At 36.6% G+C, this 20,683-nt stretch overlaps 1 protein-coding gene across 1 annotated transcript in view; it reads right to left on the bottom strand.

Moving 5' to 3' along the window:
* COL5A2 (collagen type V alpha 2 chain) overlaps positions 1-20,683 on the bottom strand; it is a 148,240-nt gene that overhangs the window by 47,345 nt on the left and 80,212 nt on the right. The window contains exons 5-14 of the mRNA XM_049615353.1: positions 19,747-19,779; positions 18,724-18,777; positions 13,385-13,495; positions 11,498-11,575; positions 9,271-9,315; positions 8,265-8,318; positions 7,567-7,620; positions 6,447-6,500; positions 3,452-3,505; positions 255-308 (exon numbers count right to left, since the gene is read on the bottom strand). Coding sequence (XP_049471310.1) covers positions 255-308; positions 3,452-3,505; positions 6,447-6,500; positions 7,567-7,620; positions 8,265-8,318; positions 9,271-9,315; positions 11,498-11,575; positions 13,385-13,495; positions 18,724-18,777; positions 19,747-19,779 — 591 coding nt within the window. The remainder of the gene's footprint in view (positions 1-254; positions 309-3,451; positions 3,506-6,446; positions 6,501-7,566; positions 7,621-8,264; positions 8,319-9,270; positions 9,316-11,497; positions 11,576-13,384; positions 13,496-18,723; positions 18,778-19,746; positions 19,780-20,683) is intronic.

The following is a 20,683-nucleotide window of genomic DNA, read 5'->3' as shown; positions in this document are numbered from 1 at the left end:
CCGTCTACACCCATCCTACACTGGTATAAACCCAGTGCCATGGTGGCTACTCTCAGGGGCAAATTTATCCATGTCACGTATCCTGCTGAATCTGTTGCCACTCATCTATGAAAAATTATATTTATCTACTCAACTATCCCTTTTCTATACTCCTCGTTCCTCCAGAATTTAAGTTGGTTCTGAAAAAACTGGTAGGGACCTGACGCAACCCTGAAATGCAACTGTGGGATTAGATTAAGCTACTGTACAGTTACCTTGGAACCAGGTGCTCCAACTTCACCTTTAGGGCCTTCAAGACCTTTGTGTCCCTAAGAAGAAAAATATAAATTTGTGTTTTTCTGCTCTTTTTGGTTATTAGATGTGTAAAAGAAGAACCAAAAATAAACTCACAGAAAGTGTCTTATAAAAACAGATATTTAAAGTCGTTACCCAAAATGTTTACAAATTCTCAACATTTTTTGAAAGCCTATTCAAAGAAAATTAAATTAAAGGTTTTTTGAAAGCCTATTCAAAGAAAACTAAAAAGGTTTCTCCCTTCAAATAACATTTTTAATTTATGATGTTCTCACCCTTTAAATTTTTGTGACTTCATAGAAATTTATTCTATAACTACAAATGAAAAACTTATGGTGGCTTTATAGAAGACAAGTAATTGTAGAGTTTATATACTTACAAGATATGGGTTATAACCGGGTTGATGTTCAAAATAATTAATAACTAGTAGAGCACCAAGCATTCTAATCAGAAACTCACTACTCAAAACAGAGACCAACCAGTATATATACTTATTAAATATCAGCCATGCTTTGTGATAGATAGATGATAGAAAGATGATAGATGATAGAAGATAGATAGATAGATAAATAGATAGATAGATAGGTCTACCTGCAATTTTTGGAATTTTGAGATTTGCTTCATTTGAAGGTAAATATTAATGCTGTTACATTCACAAATATGCTAACTTAAATACCCAATCCTATTTATCTAAAACACACATTGCAAACATACAAATATCTATTCTCTCCATATGTCAGAGCGCATTCATTTCATGGTTTGGAAATGCAGAGAATAGACTCCCCTTAAAACTGCAAGTCAGGAGGTGTTTCTTTACAGTTAACTTTAACAAAATTCATACAAACTAGTAATTAACAATGATCTTCTTTACTTGTTAACTCACAAGGAAACACATTCAAAACTGCATTTTGTTAAAGTTTCTGTAGTAAAATGTAGAAAAACTGAACTATGCAAATATTGCAAAGTTAAAAATTCCTGAATTTTTTGTTCCTGGTACCACTACCACAATTTACTAGGCAATATACCTGATGTAATGAAAGGCAAAGACAAAGACAAAGCCACAACAGATAAAAGACCTCAGGAACATACATCAATTTAACACCACGTTGCATTAGTCAATAATTGCACTGTTTGCAAACTGTGGCTATGACAGACGTGAACAAAAAGGGTTTCCTGTTTAAGCTGAAATAACTTTTCTGACTATGGATCATCACTCCTCTCTGGCAGATTTTTACAGTTCCTCTCAGGTATTTGGGATGACTGCCTCAAAGTAACCTGCAGCTTTCCTGACAACTCCTCGCTCTCTCTCCTGCTAAGAACTGTAGCTTTTCCTTCTGAATTATTTTAGCAGCTTGTACCACCATATCCACCACTTCCACCACCAGATCCATAACGATTACTGTAGGGACAAGCCCACGTTTCTTCCACCAAAACTGCCCCCTTCATGAGTCTATAATTTGATTGCTATTGTCCTCTATAATTTCCAAAATCATTATGGTTCCCACCACCACCATAGTTGCCTCCAACATTTCCTCCTTCATGGTAAGCATTATATCCTCCACCACCAAAGCCAAATCTGCCTCCTTGGTTTCCATATCCTGGTCCACCACCACCATAGCCTCCTCTACTATTGCAACCAGGACTACCCCCATAGTTGCCACCATCACCTCCAAATACACTTTATCCACCATCACCTCCTCCAAAACTACCTCTGCTACCATTGTCTCCACCACCATAGCCTTCTCTTCCACCAAAGTTTCCACCATGGCCAAAGCTACCGCCACCTCTAAAGTGTCCTCCACGACCCATAGAGTTGCCAGATCCAACTCCATGACCTCTTTGTGATCTAGCAGACTGCATTTCTTGTTGAGAAACGGCCTTTTCCACTTCACAATTATGCCCATTAGTAGTATGGTATTTCTGAACAACAATTTTATCAACCTTATCATGATCATCAAAAGTTACAAAAGCAGGGGCGCACTGAGTGGCTCAGTCGCCTAAGTGTCCAACTCTTGATATTGGTTCAGGCAGGTTGTGATCTCACAGTTCTGTGCTGATAGTGCAGAGCCTGCTTGGGATTCTCTCTCTCCCTCTCTCTCTCTCTCTGCCCCTCTCCTGCTTGTGCACATGCGTGCACTCTTTCTCTCTCAAAATAAATATTTTTTATAAAAGTTATAAAGGCAACCCTCTCTTTTTTCCACTCTGCCTGTCCTCCATAACTTCTATGGTTTCAATCTTGCCATACTTTTCAAAGAAGTTTCTCAGGTTATACTCTTGTATATCTTCTGTCATACCACCAGTGAACACTTTCTTCATCGTTAGATGGACAGAATCCTCTCTAGAAATATCTCTCTTTGGTTCCCCTTCACACCCATCAACCTTTTGTTGTCAAGCACACATTGCTGTTGCCTCCTCCTAACACAAGAGCAATTCACAAAACCCAAACCCCTGGGGTCTCTCATCACCACGAAATCTGTGAGTGTGCCCTGTCTCAAAATGCCCTCTGAAGCCATCATCTGTAGTTTCAAAGCTCAGACCACCAATAAACAGTTTTCTCAACTGCTCTAGTTCTTTGGATCTTCCTCCTCCCCCTGCTGGTGGCAGCCACTGCTGAAGTCAGGCTGGGGGCTACTGGGCAGCAGTTTTACCTCCATTTTGAGTGAAATGTAATTTCCATATATGTAGATAATATATAATAATGACATATTAATTATCTTGAGTTATAAAGACAGAAGCATTCCATGCCTTCCACATCGGGGTTGACTGGGTCCATCCTATGTTTTAGAGCACTTTCTAGTATCATGTCACTTATTTCATTATGGAGCAGTTATTTTTTCTTAACTGTAAACCTTATTAGCCTGAAGCTGACAACCATGGGATTTTTCTCATTCACCACTATGTCTTCTTTTGTAGCACAGTAGCCAGCATGGGGGTAAGAACACAAAATATATTTGTTATAGAATCAGACAAAATTCAAAGGAAATAGAAAAAAGCATTGTGAAGTTGGTGACCAGAGATGAATACTGACACTACAGCCAGTTAAAGACAACCGACAAATAGAATTGTAAAGATGTTAAAGGTAATGCCCCACCCACCCCCCCGGACCCTACTGGTATAAGCCATGGTATCTGCAAGGATTATAAAGGATTGAACTTACTCGGTGACCCTTCAGGCCTGGAAGACCAGGAGCCCCAGGAAATCCTCGAGCTCCCTATGGGAAAAAATAGAGAAGGCATTTGAGAGTCATTAATAAGAACAGGAAACTGCTTAATACACTTTTTGTTCAAACTGAATATCTAATACATAGTTTTCCACTAACATACCAAAGAAGAGAAAGGGGCAGTGTACTTTTAATCTGTCGAAATACACCTAGATGATCAAAAATTAGCAAAGCAAACTCACTGTTAGGTATGGATGGAAACATGACTTACACAAAGACATGGAATAATGCCAGGTATTGATTTGATGACATTTCCAAATTTTGAAATTATATCACTGCATTATAATTAGTAGCAAAAAAAAAAAAAAAAACACCCCACAACATAGAAAAAACAAAGAAAAAACAAGAAAATAAGCCTGAATCAACATGTTCAATGTCTGAATCAACTAAGTCACTGTATATGGAAAAAAACCAGAAAAGTAACTTAAGGAAAACTATGCTTTCTCTATATTGTGCTTTACTTGTGGCAGAAGAATCAATACACTTGTACACACCAATGTGTTTTATTTTCTCTGAACTACTAAATATTGGCAGCAGAATATGATTGGGGAGATTGCATTAAAATGTGATCAGAAATTGATTTCAAGTAAAATGTTCAGAAGCTTTATGGATTTGTGATTGTTTAAAAGATTAATTGAAGAAATGAAATATCCAACAGAAGGGATGGTCAAGAATACGGAGAGAACAAGTTGGTTCCTTGACTCAATAACTCCTTAATTGATGCTAATTTTGTGCATCCTCCACCTAAGCATAGTGAATAAAAAACAATAGAAATCAAACAGAAAATTAAATCCAAATGGTATGACTACTTTGAAATGATGCTTCAAACTTTTTCCTCATACCCTCTTAAAATAGATAAGGACCTGGTGACTTAATTATTCAGTTATTCTCATTGCCTACATTAATTTGGTTTTGAACTGAATGCTATTACCACTGGTACCAGTCGATTGAGTACACTGATAGCATAGGTTGCTGTATCAATTATTAACAATTATTACTATTAATCTGCATATGCCTGGCACTAAGCCTTATGTGAGTGGGCATATCCCTGGCACTAAGCCTTACGTGAGTGGGCATTCAAGGAATAATCATTGTATAAACAACTGAAGAAATGGTTTAACATTTCTCTTAACACTCAAGCACTTTTCCTAAGCCTTCCTAAGGAACTTCTCTTATTCGAACACAATCTTACACAGATGGAAAAGTCTTCTGTTTTGTACATCATTGCCTTCATTCACTGTTTCCTAAATGAGTGAATACTCCTTAAATGAAATTCATATGATAAAAGCAAAGCAATCATTCCTCTGTGACCTCTTGTAGGGAAAATGTCTCAGTAGTGCTTTAAGGAAGGATTATAACAGTCAGGGCACATCAAACCACGTTCTCTGGACAAATAAAGTTCCACTAATTCTTCTGTTTACACAGCCCTGCTTAGGAATTCCTCACTTCAAGAACTTCCTTTAAGTTTTTCCACTGGAATGCTCCCCTTTACGTAGATTTGCTCCCCCCTCTTTCCTGAGCAGAAAACACAGTACACTGAGCCTATAGGAGAATTACTGAACTATGTTATTTCAAGTAATTAGTTAACTTTGAGTTTTTGTGGTCTGCAAGGAAATTCTCAAGTGATTACATATCTCTAATGCAACAAGAAAATGAACCAGATGTACCAGTACTCATAAAATTTTCTCTTTCTGCTGACCCAAGACTGTCATCACACCCCAATCACATGTCATTGCACAGTGCTCGCAGAGTGCATCTGTGACATGCTGGCAGGGCCTGCTTCCTCCCCATGGAGGGCCCACACTGAGAGGATGTGCAAGAGTGCAGCAGGGTGGGAGTTCAAGCCTGGACCGGCTGACGTGGACATCTGTGCTAATGACTAAACCTCATGCCTTCGTCTGCACTGACTCCCCAGGCTGATGGGGGAGGAAAGGAAAGAGAGAGAGCAGGGAGCTGGGAAATTGGTTTTATATTTGAAACTAATCCTTACAGCCCTGTAAATTCCCTTAAAAGATGAGCACTCATTTATTTAAAAAAAATCCAAGCATTGAACCTCAATACTTTTCAGGAAGTAAATGGAGACTAATTCAGCACTATTGGTTGTATTGATTGCAAGAAACATTAGAAAATCATAGGAAATGTAGGGAGTAGAAGGTTAAATCCATTTAGAGGATGCCAGACAAGAAGAAACTTTAAGAGCAAGAATGTTAAGAGGGTTTCGCTTGGTGATCTCTAATTTTCCCCATTGGCTGCGTAGCATATCCTAGCAGAGGGCCTATAAAAGTAACATGAGTGAGGACAGAAAGGTGGGCTTAGAATATGGCCAAGGGGCTCAGATCCTGAATTCTTGGTGGAGTGCGTCACCAGGGACATGTCTCTGTAGTAAACCAAGGGGGGAAAAACAGCTCTGTTAGGAGTGCTGGCCATCAGTATATCTTGTCATAAGATTTTAGGGTCCAGAACACCAATTAAGGATTTCAGCCAACATTAGGGTTTGGAGAGCAGCCAAAGAGGCATAATTTATTGCCCCTATCATATATAAAAAACAAATCAATAAATTTTCAAGCTGTTCTTTTTGATATGTGAACAACAAAAAATAAAATATTAAAAAGATAAATGGGATTAGGATGTTGGGAAATGTAAAGAGGTCAGGCTGGTGACTTTGCAAATTTGACAGTAAGTTCGGAGAGTATCCGTATTAGGTTATAAAATGATTATCTGATGCCAATTGTTCATATGGGGCCAATGCAAAATAGGAAATTGGAATTAGCTATCACTCTGGCAAAATGTACTGCTTCACGATGACAGAAGGGAACATATGTTGGTGAGAGCAACAAGTCCACATGCATAGAATGAAGCACAAGGTAATTTTAATGTTCTTTGCCTTTCAAAGTTGGCCTTCATGGCATTGTACTGACAATTATAAACTTACTGGAGATCCTGCAAATCCCACTTCACCAGGGTTTCCATTTCTACCAGGTTCACCCTTTAAGGTAAAAAAAAAAAAAAAAAAAGGCAAGGTGAGGGAGAAACAAAGAGGATTCAAATGTTCCCTTCTAAGACTAGATGACGAATCAATTGCAGACAAAAGACTTTTTAAGAAAGCTCATGCCCAAAGCTGTAAACAGTATAAAAGTACTGGCTCTACTCCTGATGGCAATCCATTAGAGCAAGTCAGTTTGTGAAGTTTTCATTAATTTATCCAGAAGAAGAAATTAATATAAATTATACTAGTCTGACCTAGCTTACCATTTCATAAACGTCAAAATTTACACACATGTACACACAGAGGCATATGCTATGAAATTCTATATCCTCATGTGGCACTGAATTAAAAGTTTTTAAGAGTACTACTTGTCATTTCTTGTGATAAACTAAGAACTACTAGACATATTTTCCTTATGACCAAATTCAATGTAATCTCCTTAAATAAATCTCACGACACACAAGGAGAAAGTATTTACTTGGTGTAGTATCACAGAGAAATTAATGATTTAACCATGGCTTTATCCTCAGCTTTGGTACAACTAACAAAAAAAATCCAGAGAAGCAAATCTGTTTTTGCACCCTGTTTTTAGATCACATGTTATTACTGTTAAAATCTGAAGTTGAGTCTCAACTTTAAAAATGAGGAAATGGCTTTTTCAGCATTGGAGAACAATATTGGCACTATACTATCAGCACGTTAAAAAACTCCATTCAATGAAGACCTCGTGATGATGGTTAGCCATCAGAGCAATGTATTTTTCTTTAAATTCATTTCAAAGGTTCCACCAGCAAAAGTCGTGGCTATCATGACAGCAATTCTAGTATCTTACAGAGAAATTATAATGGACAAAAAAAACCTGGGGAATACAAGGAAAAAGAGAATACCACCAAGATTAAGAATACTTTTAGATTTTGTAAAACCACACTCTGAGTTCTCCAGTTTTGTGTGCATTTAATGGAAGCTAAAAGTGGAGAAAATAAATTGGGAATTAATGAATAATATTCATGTAGCTCCTTCTTAATTTCTGCAAAATTTCAAAGCAAAATGAAGGATGGCAGCTTACATCTTCACCAGGTTTTCCAGGAGGGCCCTCTGGTCCACGCGCACCTATTGGGCCCTAATAACAAAATAAAACAAAAGGAAAAAAAGAAAATTTACTTATATTTACCTATACCTACCAATGAGATCATCTAAAATATTGTTGAGACAAATGAAAAATATCACAGAAAATAGCTTTATTAATATTCTGAATTTTATGTTGCATGCCTCGATTAGGTACTCAAAGGAAAGAATTTTAATTTTATGAATGCAAATATCTCAGCATGGTCTGCTAACCATATTCAAAGCCTCTGAACTTAAATACTCTACTACAGGGGCGTCTGGGTGGCTCAGTTGGTTAAGCATCCACTTCAGTTTGGGTCGTGATCTAGACATCTGTGAGTTCAAGCCCACGTCAGGCTCTGTGCTGACAGCTCAGAGCCTGGAGCCTGCTTCAGATTTTGTGTCTCCCTCTCTCTCTGCCCCTGCCCCACTCACACTCACATTCTCTCTGTCTCTCAAAAAATACATAAATATTAACAAAATTCGAATACCCTGCTATAAGAAACATATGTCTTAAGCACTGTCCATAATACAGGCCTCCTGAACTGGACTGTAATTTCTTGCTACTTTAGGAAAGAGCTGGTAAAATAAATAATTCACAACATTATTATAATGCTGGGCCCATATTTAACTGGGTCTACATGCTTACTTGACATTTACCATTGGTCCAGGTTCACCAGGTTCGCCAGGAGGTCCTGTAGGGCCAACACCACCCTAAAATTGAGAACAAATTATGTAAATAAATATAATTATATGTTTATTATATATACAAACCAAAGAAAAACAGAATAAATTAAATTGTTGGCTCTACCACTTTCCAACTTTGCGTGAGTCACTTAATCTCTCTATACCTCAATTTCCTAATCTTTGAAGTGAGAATAATCAAGCTACCTACTTCATTAGGCTATTGTAACTCTCTTAATAACAAATGCATGTTAAGAACCTAGAATAATGCTGGCACAGAGTGTTCCATCGATGGGATAGCTATCATCATGATCATGATTGTCATCTTCTTCATCATCACCAACAACTACATTTTCTATTCACCAATGGCAGTAATATAAAATGGCGTGAGGTAAAACTCCACACACATGATAATGACAATATGGTAAGAGCTAAGAATTCTTTCTTTCCCTTTCTCTTGAAAACTTATTTCCTACTGCTGGTTAAATCACCACAAAAATTAAAAGAGCACTACGTTACTATTTTATTGGTATTTGATATGCTATAGAAACAAAGTATAGTATTATATTCTTCTTAAAGATTCCATGGATTGATTACCTTGACTGTGATTTCTAACACCACATGGTGGTAGCTTCTGTGATCTGATTTCACAGCCTCAGAGTTAGCACATAACCAATTATGAGAATTTTCATTATGATGTGAGATAATGATCTGTTATTTCAGAAGCGAAGGTACAAAAATTCTTTTCATTGGAGGCCAGTCACATAAAGAATCCAGATGATGGAACTTCAGTCCCATGAAGAAACTTGAAAAACATATTGCATATATTTCTGAGCAGAAGTTAATTAAATACAGCCTGTTCAAAGTGAGCATTACAATATGAAATTGAAAGGCTGGCCAAAAAACACTCATGTCACAGAGACCTTATTTGTATTTGTTTCTTTTTTGCTATAGTATGTAGTTTAATCATAAAAAGACTTACTTGCTGCCCTTGTAGGCCTTGAGGTCCCCTTGGGCCAACAGGACCCTTAAAAACAAATAAGAAGAAGAGTTGGATAGTGTTCATGACAATTAGGCCAAACATTTCAAAAATGTTGAATCAGGCTTAGAATCTGGAAAAGTGAAGCTCTGACAGCAGAAGATGATGACATTCTCCATTTGTACTCATCTGGAATGCAGCTAAATTCAAGAAGATTAAAGTCTGGACAACATTTGGGATGATTTTATACATACTTTCAGTCTCATAAAGGGAAAAAAGGATATGCCTGTATACACCCAATGTCTTTGGAACAAGAGCATTTGCATGCATGAGGGTGGTTCTGTTAAGCCAGAACAGCCAACAAAAGAAAAATCTTGGCAGGCATTATCAAACTGTCTATATCAAACTGTTCTTCAGCTTCATGGCAGAAAACTCATAATTTAAGTGAGCACATCAAATTAAAGACTTATGAAGCCATCAACAATATTGACTAGTTTATATTAAGTGTTAATTTACAATTATCTATGGCACTGAGATTTCTGGATTCTTTCTGTCTTTCATAACATACATTTAAAGGATCCACACAGGCTTTCCCCTATTAAACATGAAATAATTATACCAAGGCATGACAAAGGGAAGAAAAGGAAAATGCAATTTGAAACATTTTATTAATAATATATCTACCTAATTTTACCTAATTTTGCAAATGTCAGGGAAAGTGAAATCAAATCAAAACCATTTGTTCTTATGGCAAAAAAATTAAACTTTTATTGTGAATTGATCAGATTTTTAGCTAGTAAGAAAGTAAAAGCCCCATTAAAAAAAATAAACATAGGGATGCCTGGATGCCTCAGTCAGTTAAGCCGACTTTTACTCAGGTAGGGATCTTGTGGTTCCTGAGTTCAAACCCAACATTGGGCTCTCTGCTGTCAACGCAGAGCCAGATTTGTATCCTCTGTCCCCTTCTCTCTCTGCCCCTCCCCTGCCCTCTCTCTCTCTCTCAAAAATAAATAAATATTTAAAAAAAATTAAAAAAAAAGATTCTCCCATAAAATAATAAAACAACAACAACAAAAAAGATTCTCCCTCTCACTCCGGCCTCCCCTGCTCATACTCTCTCAAAATAAATAAACATTTAAATAAATAAATAAACAAACAAACAAACAAATAAATAAACAAACATATATGCAATTGAACTTCTAATGGATGAAAACTCATATATTTCAGAAAAATATCCCAAGATAATCATTGTATGAGCCCATACTGCTAGTGACTTAAAAAGTATACAAACAATGTTTAAGTCACTCATAATGCTGGCCTTAAGGATGGGTAAAGGCGGTGGTTCTGTGGTCTAATTTTATACTTGCTATTGCCTTGAAACTCCATTAATCTGGGATGCCTTTGAATTATGTTATGAACAAGAAAAGCATGGGATTGTTGGTTTGATAAGTATTAATTCATTCAGTGAGCTTGTATTCTCCGAATACCCAGGTTAAAGTACTTGCCCAGAGAAAATGGGACTCTTTTTGGCAGTTGAAGAAATTCAAAAGAGGATCGGAACGGTTAGCAGGTCCAGTCAGGAAACTTCAGAGTTGTTGGCATAGGCATCCAGAGGATATTACGTAGGAAATAATGAAAATTAAAATGGCAAAATTTCCCATGTCAAAATTTTGCCAGATCACTTTTTCTAACACCATTAAAAGTACAGTTTTTGTTGTAGTAGGTTATATGTTTAAATTTTTTATTTTCTTCCAATTTTAAATAAAATATATAGGCAGCCCTTTATTAAAGTCAACAAATACTTCGCACAGTTATAAATGGAACACCCACTAGGCTTTTTTAATTGGTGCATGGCAGGATTTGATACATAAATTGAATGAATTAATGGGTGGATTTATTTAAGAAGACACATATTACTTCTTGGGGTGCCTGGGTGGCTTAGTCAATTAAGCATCCCACTTGATTTCAGCTAAGGTCATGATCTCATGTTCGTGAGATTGAGCCCCACAGTTGGCCTCCAGGCGAACAGCATAGAGCCTTCCTGGGATTTTCTCTTTCTACCTCTCTCTCTCTGCCCTTTCACCACCAACCCCCACCCCTGCCCCAATCTCAAAATAAACTTACAAAAAAATAAGACACATATTACTTCTTAATTAGCAAATTCAAACCTTGCTTTACAAAATGTTATTTTCCACAAGAACCTTGATTAATCAGTAAAATTTTCACTTACCACAGATCCAGGCATCAGTCCTACTTGACTCCCAAGTCCAGATTTTTCATCCAATCCAGCCATCTGAGCTGAAAATGGCTATAAATGCAATATCTTCATGTTATTTCCAAAGTAAGAGACATATATCAACAAACTTAAATTCAGAAATGCACATTCTCTGGGATTCTTATAGAATGGCTCTGTTGAGAATCATTTGATATTTTAGACTTTAAAGCACAGAAAAAGATTCAAATTCTTTTTCATTGTATGTGTTTGATTGAACAATCTTCCTTAGAATATTCATGACTATGTTGCTTCAGAATAACGACTTCAATGGGCCAAATGTCTCATACTTGGTAAAAGCATGTATCATTCTTCCAGTCTCATCGATTTCAGCTTTAAATCTCTTTATCTGATTTTCTCCCATGCCAAAAATCTGAACAGAGCCTAAGAGATGCTTTTAAACATTTTCCCTAAAGATTCCAGTTTCAATTTGAGACTATTTTACTTAGATGGTATTCTTGTTTCTTTGTTCATGACCAGTAAACTTTACACTGTATTTATATAAGTTGATAAAGATTTTACAATCCTTCTAATCTTTGACTATTCTAAGAATTGGCAACAGTTTTACCTATTTTCTTTCACATCACAGAAACTCTGGTAACCCAACTGACCAAAATTGTCCACATATATTCCGGGAGTTCTTTCCAGATTTTGGGGGGTAAATATGTATATTATTAAAAAAATTAATTGGCAATTACTTCTACAATCAGTTGAGAAATAAATGTATAAATTGTTATAAAACAAAAATCATATTTCAGGGCTCCATATGTTCCTTTGTTTTGCTATGCAATCTACTCATAAATCACCTATGTCTGCCACTAAGAATTCAAAGAAGCAGGTATAGAAAGATATTTTGCTAGGGGCGCCTGGGTGGCGCAGTCGGTTAAGCGTCCGACTTCAGCCAGGTCACGATCTCGCAGTCTGTGAGTTCGAGCCCCGCGTCAGGCTCTGGGCTGATGGCTCGGAGCCTGGAGCCTGCTTCCGATTCTGTGTCTCCCTCTCTCTCTGCCCCTCCCCCGTTCATGCTCTGTCTCTCTCTCTGTCCCAAAAATAAAAATAAAAAATGTTAAAAAAAAAAAAAAAAGAAAGAAAGATATTTTGCTTTATTTTATTTCTCGCAGGAAACTAAAATTTGGGAAGTAATCAGATAACATTTTTAGTGTCAACTAGGTAGCCCTTTCTATATACATCATAATGGATCTGTCATCCTCCCTTCTTGTGGAGGAAATGACACAGATTTTGTGACCATTCTGAGCCTAAGAACAGCAGAAGATTAGAGATGTTTCCCTTTTCAATTCATATTGGGAACAATATTAGCAGTCCTTTAGAATCAGCAGAAAGAACCAAACCAGTTCCAGAACTGACACTGAGAAATAAGTCACTCAAAGCGGTACTTTACAAAATGCTCTTGTGAATTTTCTGACAATTCTCTGTGGGTTTCCGAGTTCACTGCATTCCCTTAGCTGCTGTTGCAGTCAAGGGCCAACTTCTGAACTAAGACAACTTAAACTCTTAATAATGTATCAAAATTTTGGGTGAGGATGGGCAAAATAGGTGAAGGGGATTAGGAGGTACAAACTTCTAGTTATAAAATAAATAAGTTACTGGAATGAAAAGTACAGCATAGGGGATTCAACGAATAATATTGCAATAATATTGTATGGTGGCAGATAATAACTATACTTATCATGGTGAGCACTGAGTAATGTATAGAATTGTTGAATCAATAGGTTGCACACCTGAAACTAATATAACATTGTATGTCAACTATACTTCAAAAATTAAAAAAAAATTAAAAACTAATACATAATCTAAATATAACAGTCAACAATATATAGAACTTACCCTGCTCATGCCATCAGGTCCTGGGTGGGATGGATGTCCAGGAGGCCCAGGGGCACCAGGTTGACCAGGAACACCCGGTTCTCCATCAATTCCCTGAGGACCACGAGGACCCTGGAAAAACAAGCCCATGCTCATTAGAACCCATTGCCAAATATGTACTTAAGTAGAAATCTAAAAGACAGACTTCTTGATGGAGAGGAAGTGTTCATTATGTTTAAAATGAATAGCCATACTGTATGATTCCAACTCTATGACATTCCTGGAAAAGGCAAAATTAGGGAAACAGTGAAAAAGATCAGTGGTTCCCAGGGGTTGGGGTGGGAATGGGGAGATCAAAAGGCAAACCACAGGAGAATTTTAGGACAGTGAAAACACTATGAATGGTACTGTGATGATGATGTATGTATCAGTATACACTTGTCCAAACCCACAGAGTGTACACCACGAAGAGGAACTCTAATGTAAACTATGGACTCTGATGGGAGATGTCGATAATGGGGAAGGCTATGCATGTACGGGGACAGAGCATATATGAGAGCTCTTTGTGCCTGCTTTGATTTTTGATGTGAACCTCAAACTTCTCTAAGAAAAATAAAATCTTAAAAAAAATAGATTGCAATCCAGCCAACTACAGCAATTTCATCAGCTCTGCTGACACTGCTGACTTCAGCACGGATCACAGCCTCTGCTTAGGGGCATGGTATATTTTGGGTAAGAATTTTAGTCTTGATGTGTTAAATCCCCAGTAATGAGCTGTCTTGGAATAATTATAAAATTTTATTGAGTTCACCAGTATTCTAGAATAAGCTTCCTTATTTGGTTGGTTTTGTGGTATTTAACCAATAAGTTCTAAATTCACATGTCTGTCTTAGATTATGGTTAACTATATATGTGCTTGCTTAACCTCCTCCTACTGAAAATATATACATATATATATATATATATACACATATATACATATGTATGTATGTGTATATGTGTGTGTATATATATATATACATACATATGTGTGTGTACATATATATAGAAGCTCCTTGACTGGTATTTGTGGCTTTTTTAATCTTTCTAATATTTTGATGTTTTGTATAGTTCTTGGCACATAGTAGACCCTCGATATATGCTTATTACATCTTCACATTTCAATCCTCTTTATTCTACTACTTAAGTTCTGGCATGCTTTGTTTTTCTTACCACCCCTAAAGGTGGATCAGACCAATGAGAAACAGAGGAAAAGGCACAGTGATCCAGCCAAGTCTAGTTCTCAGAGAAGTGAGCAATGATTTCTAGCTGCCAAATTCCACCCTCCTCCCAACCCACATTCTGAAGGCAGCTTGGTGAACAGCTACGTCCTCAGTTCTGGAAATGTTCTGTCCTCCAACCTCATCATTCCCACAAGTCTTGTGAAGTATTTTCTGTCTAACCCTGAAGAGTCTTAACAGTCTTCAAAAAGAAAGAAAGGGCCAAAGAACTCAAAGTCAATATGATTTTTATAGTTAGAAGCAGGGATCAAGAAAAACATGATAAGTGAATTGGAGTTTAAAAAAAGAAGCTTCTCCTCTGTAAACATGAGAACACTTCCTGGCTTACAAAAGTAATTCAAATATGAGCTGATACAGCTGAAGGAGGACATATAAAACAAGATGAGGTGGGAAAGGGGGCAGCTGGCATATGATGGCTTTGGGGAGGGTGGCATAATTTAATTAATATATTCAAATATTTGTATAGATTCATATAGATATATGTATTTCTTAGAAGAGTAGAAGATAAGCAAACGCATCTATTCAAATAGAAGTAGATAGTCTGAAAAACACTTTGAAAACTGATTTCTCAGGAAATTATTCTCATCCTTTATCAAGTCAAATGCTTTCTGACTCTTAAACCACTGTAGAGTCACTTAACTCTTTTCATTAGACATAAGAGGCTGATGTAAATTGCTGTCTAGGATTCCTGATCATACACATGAGAGCAACATGAGCTGGAAATTCATACTGTCAATGGTGGCACAAAGTTAGTAGTATGATCTACTCAGAGCCTTGTGTGGAAAACTTTTAATGTGTTTCTGAAATATGAAATTGCTAACTGATAACCAGGTATCATTGTATACAAAAAATGAACTAAAACATGTCTCCTCCCAAAAAGATTTCTAAAGACAAAACCAAAAACTGCATTTAGTTTCAATGAGAATAGAGAGAGGTTTGGGTGGTATTGATCCTCAAAAATCATATGCTTTCTCCATCCCTCTGTGATTAATTAATCTGTGATTACTGCATGGCCACCACCCTCCACCGTGATTAATTAATGTGAAACATTAATAATCATGTTTCAAAGTCTTGTTCTGAAGACAGCCCACTTTTCTATTGACTTCATGATGCATTCAGTGTCTCCAAAGAATCTCCTCTAAATAGCCTACATGAGTTACACTTCTACAAATTGAGATTAAAATTAATAAAAATTTTTTAAGTTATCCAAAATTAAGTGAACATAATTATAAGTGAAAGTAAGAAAAAATATAATACATGAGCAGTTTTACTGATAAACATTGAAAACAAAAATATAATTTGGGAACACATTAAAATATATACTTTCATATTTCCAAGTGAGATGAATTACATACATTTTATATTAACGTAAATATTCTATTTATCATCATTCTCTCCCATTCCTGAAGATACTCTAGTACTAATTTCAGGCAGCCATTTACAATACAAAGTACTTATAGATTACCACTAGGTGGCGACCTTTAAACATTCACAAATAGAAAGGACTAACTACCTCAGTCCTCAGGAACTTTATTCACTATACACACACACACACACACACACACACACACATTATGAAATGTTAGAGTTGGTAAAATATAGCATATTTCCCATTTTACATATGTAGAAACAGATCTACAGAGGTTGAGTGTCACATGCAATTAGAACTCAGCACACCCTATCCATCTCCTGACAGATGGCTAGTTTGTCACTATGAAGTTACTAGCATTCAGATCTACAGAGGTTGAGTGTCACATGCAATTAGAACTCAGCACACCCTATCCATCTCCTGACAGATGGCTAGTTTGTCACTATGAAGTTACTAGCATTACTTAGTTAAAACTAAGGACATATGATAAGAGACAGTCCTGGGGGTCACTGACGAGTCATGAAGACTTCCGGAGAGTATTTATATCACAGTAGTTCTCAATCCTGAGCACTTTTGCTCCCCTCCCCTGGAGACACTTGGTCACATCAAGAGACATTTTTGTTGTCACAATTGTATGTGGGAGGAGGACAGGTGTTGCTACTTGGCATCTAGTGGGTAGAAATCAGGAATGCTGCCAACCATCCTACAATGCATAGCTATTATGTGGCCCCAAATACCAATAGTGTTGAGGCTGAGAAACCATGCATTACATAGTGAGCATTCTGTAGTGTCTGATGGTAACGGAAGCAGGAGGAGAAAACGGTATTTATGATTGCAGTACCACCCTACGTTGTGCAAGCCACGGCTTTAGTCTAGTTAAGCAGCTCCTGCAAGTCTTGGGACCTGAGGCAAAATGCTCTACCAATGGATATTTTGTAACATCATGCCAGTATCTTGCAATTGGCCATAGTGGAAGTATTTACACCAGGGAAATCAGCAAAAGTATAGGCACATTTTTTTAATGAGACAGTTGTTAAAAACTATCATCCCACTGCTTGCTAGGATTAACAGAGGAACAGACTGCCTATTTGGGCAACTGCCAGGATTGTTTTTGCTTAATTCCAAATAAATAACTACTCCTCACTCTTTTAAACACACACACACACACACACACACACACACGCACACACACACCCCTAATTCCCATTGATTATCTCAGGGCTAACCAAGATAGGAAGGGCAGCATATCACACACTAAGTCAAGAAAAGAAGACAGGGTAACAGCAGACTCACTGAATCCTAACAAGGAATTCTGAAAACGCAATCACTATTTCTATAGTAACTTCCACCTAGACTTAGGACTAAGTGTTATCAATTATCCTGGGCACAAGTATATTGATGCACAATGTTACTGCATGGCTACCACCCTCCACCTAATTGAAATTATCTTCTACCTGTTTATGTCATTCTAGACCCTTGGACAGGCATCTAGAGAGCTACTAACAGTATTCAGGTCACCAATACTCGTGAAGCAGCTCAGTAGAACAGCAGTGAAGAATGAATACCAGCATAAGATAATCAGAATATAGCATTACTGCACACATATAGGACTATGCCCCATTTCCCTGGGGTACTGTCATTTACCTGCATGCCTGCCAATACCATCCATTACTCCAGCCCCAATTTTGTAGTACTGTCATCACGCAATACTTGGTCAAACGTATTCAAAGATGAATCAAGAGGCAAGAGTTCCAAGCAACATGATCTAAAATACATTTTTCTTTATTTACATATTCAAGGTTGTCTGTTGCTCTCCTGCTCATCTATTTCTCCCATATAAATATGTATAAATACATATTTGGAAAGCTAAAAACCTAGAGAGTTAAATTTAGTAGACATTAGACAGAAAATTAAACAGCACAAGTTTTTCTGATTAAAACATAAGATAATGATAGCAATACAAAAATTAAGCGAGTTATTTAATACAGAAAGACATTAGTTTCTGAGGATAAGATATAAAAAGAAACAGAATCGCTATCCTAGGACTTGCTAATAAGAAAAAACATCTGACATGTGTATATAATATCTTCATGTTTTATCTCCAGGGTATCAAGTTGATCATTTAAATTTAAAGGTGCTCCCTTTGTTCTGGTAATGGATTTGTTGATTTTTAAAATGACTCCTTTGATAGTTCTGCAGCAGCTGCACAGTGAAAATAGATAGAGTGTTATTTGGGAAATAAATTCATTGTACAACCACTTGAAATAAAATTTAGTCCTCTAATAATTTTTTTTTCCTTTATCCAGTTTGGTTATCCCTGCAGCAACCACAGATCACAGAACTTTGGTGTTTTATCTCAACAGTACATTCCTGGCATTGTTCACTCATGATTTACAACTTCTGAAAATAACATGAGGTATTCATTATGTTTCCTTAGGTTTTCTACTTTATTTTACTTTGACCTCACGAGGGACAAAGAAATGTCATTTGTGTTACCTAAAAAGATAATAGGTAATTATTACCATGTGATACTTTCCTCTGAATCAGAAAAGACCCACAATCACTTCATGACCTGAATTCTGTCACATTTAATAGAGATGAGAGAGAAACAGTGCCACCAACTCTTTGTTGCATCCAGAGAACGTGGTATAGATGGGCTTACCCGGTACATGGTACACTTCACTGAAAAGGGAACTCTGCTGTCAACTTACAGGTTTTCCTTTTGGGCCTCTCTCTCCTCTTGGTCCTTGTGATCCTGGAGGCCCCTGAAATGGAAAGTGATGATTAAGCCTGCAAAACACGTATACTTCAGATTTTTTTATTTTAAATGTTTGCTTGATCTAAGAAAATCGGAAAACAGAAATATCACTTTTTTTTAAATTCAGTTCAGTTGAAGACTGTAGAAAATAAAGCCATGTGCGTATAAAAGCTCTGTGTACACAGAAAGGCTATTTATATTAGCAATGAAGCTTAAAGGTCTGTAAAGAATTAAAGAATTAAGTGTTACATTATAGCATCATGGAGCTCAGTGAGCTAAATATATTGCTTGAATGATAATTACAAAGTTTATGAGGATCATTTTTGCTGTCTTGTCCTAAGCAAGCCTTTGTCACTACATTATGGCCATAAAAACCTACAGTTTGGATTTTTAGAACTACATAGTTGTGCAAACCCTAAATTATCAATGATCTGAGGGAATATATGTATGTGTTTTCTGTCTAGTTACCTAGAATGCTACTGCTAATCCAAACCTGAAATCAGTAGTCTTTTGTGCTAACCCAGTAATGTGCTATTCTGCTGTATAATTTCTCAAATTCTATGGAAATACGATTTAATTTCATTAACAGATGAAATTAACAGTTTGTTTCATTAAACAGATAAACGTAGTCTATCTTTAATTATTGCCAAACAATAGGTAAGTGTGTCTTAATGAGTAAAGCTAATCTAAAATTAACAATGTAACAATAGATCATTTTGGCTTTCACATAGCCAATAAAAACACTAACATGGAGGAAAAATAGGGTTCATCAATTTCAGAATGAAATGATCTTTTATATATCATTCATTGCTGCAAAGGAATGCTTACACTTGAAGATGTTTCAAAACAAAACGTTTCAAGAAACCAAGCATCATGGTTTTCATTCTATTGTCTTTTGATGGATATAATATTCATAAAGATGTTCAGTAACTGTAAGAACTTAAGAGTACCATGAATGTTGGAGGAAACTACTTACTGCTGGTCCTGGACGACCACGTATGCCTGTTACCTAAATGATAAACAAGATAATCTGTAAGGATGAAGTTTCAATAGAGTTCAAGAAAAATCAATAGTCAAACAAATAAGAATAACAACAAAAGCCCTAGTGAATTTTTTCAGAGCAAACAGATGTTGTCAATTGATGCCCATGTCCTCCTTGCTTATGCCTTAAGATGTTATCTAATTTAAACTCTCATATACAGAGGCAGGACTGCTATAGGGATTAAGAGCACCACACTGGAGCCAAGAGGCCTGGGTTCAAATCCTAACTCTATCCCTTACCAGTTGTCTGACTTTGGACAAATTACTTATTACTTTATGTTTTCATGTTCCTCTTCTATAAAATGATGATGATGATTATGAAATTACCTCCTTCACAAAGTTGTCATGAAGACAAATATTTGTAAAGCACTTAAAATAGCATGTAAGACATAGTAAGTACACATAAGTGTTTTTAAATGAAAGACAACAATATGAATGGTTTACTTTTTAGGTAATATTTGTTAAAAACAAGCCAATTTCAAGGCAAAGCAAAAAGTCAAACACTGCCAAATAAATCAACATGCATATACTTTTCTTCTGACAGAGTGATGATAACTCCTTTGAGATCTATGAAACTGATGGTTGAAGAATTTTCATCCCACTTAACAATATACTTTATGATCATGTACAAGTCTAAACAAGTCTTAAGAACTCTTATACAATATGAAATTTCAATCAGGAAAATGGCAAGATATATATCCAGAAGTGTGGAACATTAAGTCATGCCTTTTATTTGGATTACATGACTATTTATACCACAAAAAATAGGGCACCTGGGTGGCTCAGTCGGGTAAGTGCCCACCCTTAGTTCTGGCTCAGGTCATGATCTCCCAGTTCGTAAGAACTGGAGCTGGGAACTGACAGTGTGGAGC

The sequence above is a fragment of the Panthera uncia genome (assembly GCF_023721935.1).
Source record: "Panthera uncia isolate 11264 chromosome C1 unlocalized genomic scaffold, Puncia_PCG_1.0 HiC_scaffold_3, whole genome shotgun sequence".
Lineage (NCBI taxonomy): Eukaryota > Metazoa > Chordata > Mammalia > Carnivora > Felidae > Panthera > Panthera uncia.
Note: the sequence above shows the minus strand (reverse complement) of the source record. Positions and strands in the feature narration are given on the sequence as shown.